Source organism: Octodon degus, unplaced genomic scaffold (genome assembly GCF_000260255.1).
Source record: "Octodon degus isolate 3935 unplaced genomic scaffold, OctDeg1.0 scaffold00027, whole genome shotgun sequence".
NCBI classification, from domain to species: Eukaryota; Metazoa; Chordata; class Mammalia; order Rodentia; family Octodontidae; genus Octodon; species Octodon degus.
In genome coordinates, this window is record NW_004524603.1 from 14351045 (window position 1) to 14361692 (window position 10648).

Genomic DNA, 10648 nt, shown 5'->3' on the forward strand with positions numbered 1-10648 from the left:
AAGAAAAGCTTTAGCTTATGATACACTTGAGTCCTGTTTCACCCACAGTATTTGTACATCAGCTGTAGATATTATCCTTGTTGTCAATTAAAATATAAATCCTGGATTTACACACTACCTGCTTTTGGCCACCTATCCTAAAGTATTAGAATGCTTCCAAACACTATTAGCACCCATGGACAGGTTCTTCAAATTACAGTGTCTTGGATCCCTCTGCTAGTTACAAAACTTCTAAGTACACATCATGTATGTATCAGAACTGGTTGTGGTGGCACAAGCCTGAAATTCCAGGACTTGGGAGGCTGAGGCAGGAGGATGGCCACAAGTTTAAAGCCAGGTTGGGCTACATAGTGAGTTCAGAGATGACTGGAACATGTGACATAAATAACTACACAGAGAGATCCTGTCTCAAAAAGAAGAGAAAAGAAAAAGAAATAGAATAATAGTTTCTGAAATGGTAATAAAACTTCCAAGCAAATCTGTATCTAAAATTATCCTTTGTGGGCTAGGGAGATAGCTCAGCAGTCTCAGCACCTGCCCGGCAAGCAAAGACCTGGGTTCAATCTCTGATGCCACATGCCATGCCAGCCCTGGAAGTCCAAGTGTACTGTGCCAGGCCCTGAAGCCAGTCATGATGGTGCATGCCTGTAATCCCAGGTCTGGAAGGGCTGAGACAGGAAGATCACTATAAGTCCGAGCTGTGTATCGAGACCCTGTACTAAATAAATAAAAGATTCTTAAAAATTAAAATGATACTTTGTAAAACTCAATTTAAAGACTGAGCTTTCATGCTAAAATAATTAAGCTCAGAAAAAATTATTCCCAGGCTGGGGAGATAGCCCAGTGGTCTAAGCTCCTACCTAACAAGCACAAGGTGCAAGGACTCGGGTTCAAGCCCTCATACCACCCTGGACGAACCAAGATGGCCACCAAAAGTGGGCATGGTGACACATACCTGTAATCTCAGCACTTGGGAGGCTGAAACAAGAGGATCACTACAAGTCTGAGCTGTGTAACGAGACCCTGTACCAAATGCATAAATTGTTTAAAAAGGAAAAAATTATTCTGGACCTTTCAGAAACCTACAGCCCTACAATGAAGAGTTCTGGTTTTCTAAGAATCTTCTAAGTAAAGAATTTACATACTATAAATGATTAAATAGATTTTGGGGAGTCTTGTTCAAAATGTATATTCATTGGGTTGGGTTTGCTTTTCTTTTGTTTTGGAAATAGGACCTCATTCTGTAGCCCAGGCTCGCTTGGAGCTCATGATCATCCACTTGCCACAGTCTCCCAGATGCTGGGATTACAGGAGTACACCATCATGCCTGGCTGGATTGCTAAAAATGAAACTAATCCCTTTGAGATTAAGTTTTGCCAGGCATGGTGGCACATGCCTGTAATCCCAGAACTCAGGAGTGTAAGGCAAGAGGATGCAGCCTGGGCTACAAAATGAGTGCAAGGCCAGCCTGAACTGCATAGTTACACCCTGTCTCAAAAAGACAAGAATAAATAAGTCTGTAGGTGAGTTTAGGCAGTGTCAACCAAGAAGAATGCTGCGTCCAATAAACCCTCATTTCCCTGCTAGCCCAGGTGATCCTGAAGGGACCTCACTGCTTCACACCTCCTCTCCCAAGACCTGGCTCATAATAAATATTTCCTGTCTTGAATGTTCGTGCTGGCAACACAAAAAAAAGAAAAGTAGAGAAAGCAAGGGCTGGAGAGATAGCTCAGCAGACTAAGCACCTGCTTAGGCAAGCGTAGGGACAGGGGTTCAATCCCCCTATCCCATGCCACACCAGCCCCACTCCTGGTTGTGCTGAGCAATTGAGTCCAGGCAGTGCATGCCTATAATCTTAGTGCTGGAGAGGCTGAAAACAGGAGGATCACTATGAGTCCAAGCTGTGTAGTGAGACCCTGTACCAAATACATTTTTTTAAAAATAATGTTAGCTAAGTAACAACAATAATTAGAAGTTACTTAAAGTATTCATCTCTGTTATTGTTAAAGATGACCATTAATTGTCTTTTATTAAATAATTTTAGCAAGGAAGTGTTAATAGGCATGGTGATTCTGAATCAATTTACACTGACACTTCTCACCACACCCCAGAGGAGCTCTGGGTGGTGACCTGTGTACCTGCAAGCACTGTGTCCTAGAAGGAATCCCCAGCCTCTGGAGAGTTCTTCTCAGGCCATCTCTGTGAGATGGACAGTTTCCTGCTTGAAGTAAGATAATGGGGCTGGGCATGGTGGTGCACACCTGTAATCCCAGCACTCAGGAGGATCATTGTGAATTTGAGACGGGCCTGGGCTACAAAGGAGCTCAAGGCCAGCCTGTACTGCTTAGGGAAGACTCTGTCTCAAAAAGACAAGTGCACGTGTGTGCGCACACACGCGCGCACACACACACTAATAATAATAATAATAATAATAATAATAATAATAATAATAATAAACAAAACAAAGATACTTTATTGGCAGAAAGAAGTTGGGGTGTTTTCAACCCTTTATAGGCATTTATGTTTTTCTCTCTGCTGATAGAGCCTAACATCAAAACAGAACAAAGGATGAAACTAGCCTGGGCTACATAGTGAGGACGAGGTCAGCCTGGACTACATAGCAAGATCATGTCTCCAAAAAGCAAATTACTTCCCAACAATAACATAAAAAGGAGGGCTGGTGAGATAGTTCAATTAAAGCTCCTGCTTAAACAAGCTTAGGCATACACAGGGGACGGAGGTTCAATCCCCAGCACCACATGCTGTGCAAGCTCCGTCTTCAAGGGAGCTGAGCCAGCCCCTCCAAAAGAAATTCAACTCTGAAACATGAAAAGATCAAGTATGCAACAGAGCTATTTGGTTCATAAATTGGTATTGTTGCAATCTTCATTCTATCTTGCCTTTAAAGAGAGATTAGGAGTCTAATCCTGAATCAGAATCAATTAGAGTCGTAGGGTTTGTAGAAATCAGTTTACTCCTAGACACTCTTTAAACTGCTGAGGATGTCCCAGGAATGACCTGGAGTGGAGCTTGGCAAGGGGGGGGGAGGGGGGAGACGGGGAGCACATGGGGTTGGTTTAGGGCTCTGTAGGGGACATTATCTTGCAGGACCTGTGTACCATTTTTCCTTATCATCAACTCAATCACCTGTTCACTTATTATATAATGGGGGAACTCTAACACTCCGAAGCCGGACTGGACATAAGTATGCAGGGCCATCTCGTGTTTACTTTGCTGTTAACCCAAAGTCTGTTTATTTTTATTTATTTATTTTGTGGAACTGGGGATTGAACTCAGGCCCTTGTGCCTGCCAGGGAAGTGCTTATTCTACTAAGCCATCTCCCCAGCTACCAAGGTTGATTTAACAAAATGTTCCTACTGAACATTTGAATGAAAAAAAAAAAAATACCTCTCCAAGGCTAACAACGCATACCTGCTATTACCACAGCCTCTTAATCCTAGATTAGAACTATGTTAAACCAAAGTACTACTGTGATTTAAGTAGCCCGCTCAAATGTCACCAGTTACTATGGGGTCCTAGGGACCTACGAGAATACATCTGAAGTCACTGAGTTTTTATTTTATTTTATTTTATTTTATTTATTTATTTATTTAGTGTGTGTGTGTGTGTGTGTGTGTGTCCAGCTCAGCCCACCAGGGGGCGGGGCTGGCTGGCATGTGGTGCTGGGGGATTGAACCGTGGTCCCTGTGCTTTGCTAAGCTTGTTCTAAGTAGGTGCTTTAGACCACTGAGCCACCTCACCAGCCCCCAAGTCACTGAGTTTTGTCCCTGTACTTCACCCCATGACTTTCCCTGGGGGTGAGCACTAAAATTCAAAGGTAAGACTCAGGGAGGAGGATGAGCAACCCCCTCAACTGAGGAGTCCCCTTGGCTATTACTCAAAAGTTGTCCCTGTACCTGAAACTGCACAATGACATCACCTTGCTTGCAGGATACCTCGCTAATGGTAGGATGATTATTTACCATTTCAAGAACTAGGGCCAAAGCTCCCTGGTTGTGTTAACATGCAAAGAGAATGGTGACTTCCATGCACCAGCTCTGAAGGAAATGTGCATGCTCCTGGCAATTCCTTTGCAACTAAACCATGTCCTCAGACTCTCTGTTTCCAAGCAAGACTGTGATACGGACACTAGGCACAACCTAACTGTGCTCGGCCGAGGAGGCCAAGTTTATTTCCAAAGATGTACGAAGTAATCTCCCTCTCGGCAGAGACGAGGGCACACACTCACCATTGCAGTATTCAGTTTGAATGATCAGGTAGTTGTCTTCTGACCAGGAGGAGTAGTAGCCTATCACATGGGGATGATGCCCAAGCACTGCGTAAGCATGAACTTCACGTAAATACGCATCTCTAAGAGACAGGAAAACATCAAAATCAATCAAGATGGTATACATTTAAAAGTTTTTTTTTACGATACGAGGCATTAAAAATGGCAGAGCAAAACCCAAGTGTGATGGTGCACTCCTCTAATCCCAACACTCAGGAGGCTGAGGCAGGAGGATATCCCTAAATTCAAAGCCAGCCAGGGTTGGGGGCCAGCGAGACAGCTCAGTGGTCTAAAGCTCCTGGTTAGGCAAGCTTAGGCAGCCACAGGGGACCACTGTGCGATCCCTGGCACCACATGCCACGCCAGCCACGCCCTCAGGGCCGGCTGAGCCACCCTCCCCAACACCCGCAAAAAAAAAAAAAAGCTAGCCAAGGCTACATGGTGAGTTCAAGATTGTCTCAAAAATTAAAAGAAAATAAAAAATAAACAATAGGAAGGGCCGCTCAGATAACTCAGCAGATTAAAGTGCCTGTTTAGGCAGATGCAGGGGCCAGGGGTTCAATCCCTAGCCTGCAGTGCCAGCCCCACCCCAGAGCATGCTGGGACAGTGATTGAAACTGGGCATGGTTGCACAAGCCTGTAATCCCAGAGTTTGGGAAGCTGAAAACAGGAGGATCACTTCAAGTCTAATCTGTGTAGTGAGACCCCATAGACCCTGTATGAAACACATTTTTTTTTAAAAAATGGTAGAACATTTATTGGATGCTTGTCACATGCTTACTACTTTATAAGGTATGATAAAAAATACAGAGATTATTTACATTTTTCAAATGTACAATAAAAAACATTGTCATTAATTCCTTCATAATACTACCCCCAAATATGTTCATTTTGAACATTTATCCCATCATCTTTGACACTTTCTGAAGTAGTTCTAGAAACCAAGAGTTGCAGAAGAAATCCTAGGGAATAAGAACAAAACGGGAAGTTTTTTGTTCTTGTTTTTGTGGAACCGGGGATTGAACTCAGCCCCTGTGCTTGTCAGGCAAGCACTAATTCCACTGAACCATCTCCCTGGCCCCTTGGGAAATATTGTAATCCCAGACTTCAAGTTACACTACAAAGCTATATAATAAAATAATCCAGCACCATATTGCAAAAACAGCCGTAGCGCAACAGAACAAAACAGAAGATACAGAAACAACTCCCAGCGCATTCAGCTGCCCAATCCTTGATGATGGGACTAAAAACATATGCAGGAAAAAAGACAGCCTCTAATAAATGGTGCTGTCCACATGGAGAAGACTGAATCTACATTCACATCTCCTCTCTCCATGTACTAAACTAAGGTCAAAATGGATTAAAGATCTATATGTAAAACAGGAGCATTTAATCTGCTAAAAGATAACATGGTTGATCTTTTTAATGTGCATTTAGTTCAGGGTCTACAGGGTCTCACTACACAGATCAGACTCGTAGTTACCTTGCTGTTTTCAGCCTGCCAAGTGCTGGGATTACAGGTGCATACCACCACACCCAGTCTGTCTCGTCTCAGTGTGCTCTGGCGGTAGGGCTGGCACAGCACGTTGAGGATCGAACCCCGGGCATTGCACTCTGCCGAAACAGGCACTTTAGTTCACTGAACTATCTGGCCTGCCCGAGGTTCTCCTGATGTACATGAAGGTGAGGACTTTCTGAACAGAACCCCAATCACACAAGAAACGGTACCAAGAACCAAGTGGGATTATAATAAATTGAACAACTTCTGCTCAGCAATTCTTGCCAGCTACTCCTTGAATAGAGGACTAATATCTAGTGTATATAAAGAACTTAAAGAAATTAGCCCCATCCACAGGAAAGGACCCAATCAAGAGAAGCGCAACTGACATGAGCAGATACTGCTCAGAATAAATATAAATGGCCAATAAATACATGAGAAAACATTCAACGTCTTTGCCCACTGGAGGAATGTGAGTGAAAACAACATTGGGAAAGAATGACGATCATTAAGAAAATGGCTGGAGATATAGCTCAGTGGCACAAGTGCCTGCCTGGCAAGCAAAGGTCCCGAGTTTGATCCCTGCTACCAGAAAGAACTAGTACTACCATTTTGGAACTCAGTATAAAGGTTCCTCAAAAATCTAAAAGTAGAAATTCCATTCAACCCAAAATATTCTCATTCAAGGTACCTTCCCTCAAAGAATTAGGGGTCTATTACAATGATACATATATACCCATTTATTTATTTATTTATTGGTACCAGGGATCAAACTCAGAAGCTTGCACTTGCCAGGCAGTCATTTTTGCCACTGAGCTATCTCCCTGTCCCATATACCCATGTTTTTAGCAGCACAATCTACAATAGCTAAATCTTGGAAATAGCCTTCATGTCTATGAATAGAAGAATAAAAAAGGTGGTATTTATGTATAATGGAGTACAAGTGTGTTATAAAGAAGGATAAACTTGAGTCACTTGTAGAAAAATGGACGCCCCTTGAAACAATAGTATTGGATAAAAAAAGGATGAAACACACAAGTTTGGGTATGATGTATGAAAAACCCAAAACATAAATAAGGAGAAAAATAGCTGGATAATGTGGATAGTGGAAAATAGATGGTTCTTTCCCAAATTGGGGTGTGTGGGAGACTTAGAGATTCAGGGAGGGAGGAGGGAGGAGGGAGTGGAAGGGAATAAAAAGAGAACTGGGTTATGTTTGGGAGTATACCAACTCGCCACAAGTAATATGGTCATTGCATATCACAGGCATGACTAATAAATGAATAAAAATGGAAGGAAATAGAAACAAAGGCAAGAACAGTGGGACAAGTGTGTTTGAAAGTAGGGGGACTATTTTGAAGGGAATTACTATGTGCCTTGTACTGTAATAAATCTTGTTTAAACATTCATCATGTTATACTTCATATCACATTTAATATTTATATCTGCTTGGTAAGATAGAACAGATAGGATGAAGTCTTCAGAAAGTGACTGGTTAATGACCCAAAGCCACACTAGGAATGGTTGATCTTAGAGCAGCCTGATTCCAAAGATCATTGTCTTCTACTGAACACATGTGATTTGTTTGTTTGTTGTCTTCATTAGAAGAGACTTGTGCTTCATTTCACTGAATTACAATATAAAAACCTTAGTGGGTGTACTGAGGGGACCACCCAACACTTGGCTTGACTACCATGCTGCGAGGCCTCGCCATCCCTTGCCATCTCCTCTAGAAAGGCCAATCGTTAGCATGAGTGTTAAACACAGCCAATGAGAGAGGGAAGCAGGAACAGCCTCAAGGAAAGACACTCATGTGGAAGGAAAGCCTCACAAGCAAAACAAGGCAATCACTCAATTTCACTGTTGAAGAATTCTAAAGCCTGTGATTTGGGATCCAGCATGGTACCATGCCCACAGACTCTGTACAAAGCATTGGCTGAATCTGAAAATTTGTCTTTCTTGAGATCAAGGGAAAAAATTTTGGACCATTTCTTCTGGAAATAAAAGATAAACTTCTGTCAATAGCTTCCTTTGCATATATTTGCTGAAATGACTGAACTCATCACTAATACAGAGTATTAAAAAAATCAGTAAATTAACAATAACTTGCTACTTGGCAATAATTTTTGGTGAACTGAACAAATACCAGGTCATCCCATAAACCTATTTTTAAAAAAGACCATGCAGGGTGTGGTGGTGCACACCTGTGATCTGAGCACTCAGGAGGCTGAGACAGGAGGATCATTGTGAGTTCAAGACCAGACTGGGAGGGCCAGCTAAATAGCTCAGCAGACTAGGCAGACCACAAGGGCCAGGATTCCCAGCTTGCCTACTGGCCTTGCCCCCAGGGCACACTGAGACATTGATCAAGACTGGGCATGGTAGTGCACACCTGTAATCCCAGTGCTTGGGAGGCTAAAAACAGGAGCATCACTACAAGTCTGAACTGTGTACTGAAATCCTATAGACCCTGTACTAAATACATAAAAAATTAATTCAAAAAAGAAAAAAGACCAACCTGGGCTACAAAGTGTGTTCAAGGACAGCCTGAATTGCACAGCTAGACCCTGTCTCAACAAGGAGGGAGAGGGAGAGACCCCAGTAGTAGAAAGTAAAAGCCAAGCAATCCACAAAAAAAAAAAAATGCAATCTGTAATTATCATATTCTATTCCTATTCTATCCTATCACTGTTCTGAAAACTCAAAAAGGTTATGAATGAGATGACACACAAGAGGGGAATGATTTTTAAAAACAATGAAAAAGCATCAGATGGCATTTTTTAGTGCTATCAGTGCTCTTAAGCTATTGTGATAAGAAACAGTGCTCTGAATTCAAGTCCTGCTTATCGTACACCCAAAGTTACTCACTCGTTTGATGAAGATTGCAGCGGTTTTGTGCAGCGCTTTACGGCATAAACACATCCGTCCAGCCTCTTAATGCACTTGTGGACGGTACCAAATTTCCCAACGCCAACTTCCTCTAGCTTTAAGAATTCCTTTTTATAGCGGGAAGGCATGTTGGTTTCTTTTATAACGCTTCTCTAAAATATTTTAGTAAAAACAATAATTCTTGTGAGCAATAACATGGAACCATATTGCCATCCTAAATTGCTTTATATTTTAAAAAATTATTTCTTCTTTCTTCTTTATTTTTATTTTTTTGGATGGCTCAGCCTGCCCTGAGGGCAGAGATTGGTGCCAGGGATTGAAACACAGTCCCCTGCACCTGCCTAAGCTTGCCTAAGCAGGCGCTTTACACTGCTAAGCTATCTCACCGGCCCTATTTTTAGTTTTTTACATTGTTATCATTTTGTTCTAAATTATTTATTTGGTAGAGGGTTTCACTACACAGCTCCAACTCAGTGATCCTCCCATCTCAGCCTCTCTAGCACTGGGGATCCAGGGTCGGCATAGCATATGGTACTAGGGATCAAACCTGGATCCTTGTTCTTGCCAGCTTAGACCACCAAGCTATCTCCCCATCCTGCTTTCATATTTTCAAAAAAACCTTTTTGAGCCAAATTCGTGAGGTCTATTTGTGTCAATATTCACAGGAGTAAGAACCCTCCCCACTACACACACACTCCAATTTCCATCTTCTCTATGTTCTTTTTAATCTTCCATACAATTCTATATTTAGCTTCTTCATTTATAAATAAAATCTCCATCAGGTTGCCCCACCCCGCCCTGCTCCACTGTTCCTCTTGGAAACATATTTTCTTATACCCAGAGCTACTGTCTGGACTGAAGGAATAGCAAGAAAGGTGGGACGTGTTTAAAACAAAATATAACAAGTCTCTCCCTTTGACTCTATCACTCGAAAGTGCCAACATTTCCATCTCAGGTTGAATAACTGTCTTGTTTTAATTTGTTTTCTCAAAAACTTTAGCATACAGAACAAAATTGTCAGATTAGTTTAGAAGACAGTACATGCTGGGCTGGCGTGATGGCTCAGTGGTCTAAAGCACCTACTTGGAACAAACTTGGCAGAGCACAGGGACCGCGGTTCAATCCCTCAGCACCACATACCAGCCAGCCCCGCCCCCTGGTGGGCTGAGCTGGACACACACACACACACACACACACACACACACACACCCCACACTAAATAAATGTTTAAAAAAGAAGACAGTACATGCTGAAGTATAGCAAATGCTCCCCCTACTGGACAACTAGCAACATCACTTATTTCCCAAGTGGCTAATGAGCAAATCATTGAACACTTTAATCAGTTTTTCTGTCTAAAATGAATATCATAGTGATTATTCCAGAGGGATATTTAAACATTACATGAGAGTATACAATATTCTGTTATACATATACTATGCAGGGTGTACCTTAGTATAAATTGCAACATAAAAACCGTTTAATACAATTCTGATAAAAATCTCCCTGAGGCTGGGCATGGTAGTGCACGCTTTCGATCCCAGCATTTGGAATGCTGTGGCAAGGTGATCACTGTAAGTCTGAGGCCAAGCGGAGCTACAGAGTAAGTTCAAGGCCAGCCTGAACTGCACAGTGAGCTCCTGTCTCAAAAAGACCAAAAAAGGGGACTTGCGGGTTAGCTCAGTTGTTTAAAGTGCCTGCTTGGGTAAACTCAGTCAGGCACAGGGGACCACAGTTCGATTCCCCAGCTCCACATGCCACACCAGACCCTTCCCTTAAGGCAGCCTGAGTCAGCCCCTAACCCCCAACAACAACAAAGCCAACACCTCAAAAATTAATGTAAATTTAAAACCCAGTTTGTCTTTCAAGTAATTTTTCTGTGGTATCCCAATTATCAAAAACATTTTCCTCAGCTTTAGCAGTTTAAAAATTCTTGACTCTTACTAGCTTTTTTTTTTTTTTTTTTTTTTTTTTT

At 42.2% G+C, this 10648-nt stretch overlaps 1 protein-coding gene across 1 annotated transcript in view; it reads right to left on the reverse strand.

Moving 5' to 3' along the window:
• Positions 1 to 10648, reverse strand: part of Wee2 (WEE1 homolog 2) — a 24473-nt gene that overhangs the window by 8392 nt on the left and 5433 nt on the right. The window contains exons 3-4 of the mRNA XM_023712755.1: positions 8656 to 8826; positions 4251 to 4372 (exon numbers count right to left, since the gene is read on the reverse strand). Coding sequence (XP_023568523.1) covers positions 4251 to 4372; positions 8656 to 8826 — 293 coding nt within the window. The remainder of the gene's footprint in view (positions 1 to 4250; positions 4373 to 8655; positions 8827 to 10648) is intronic.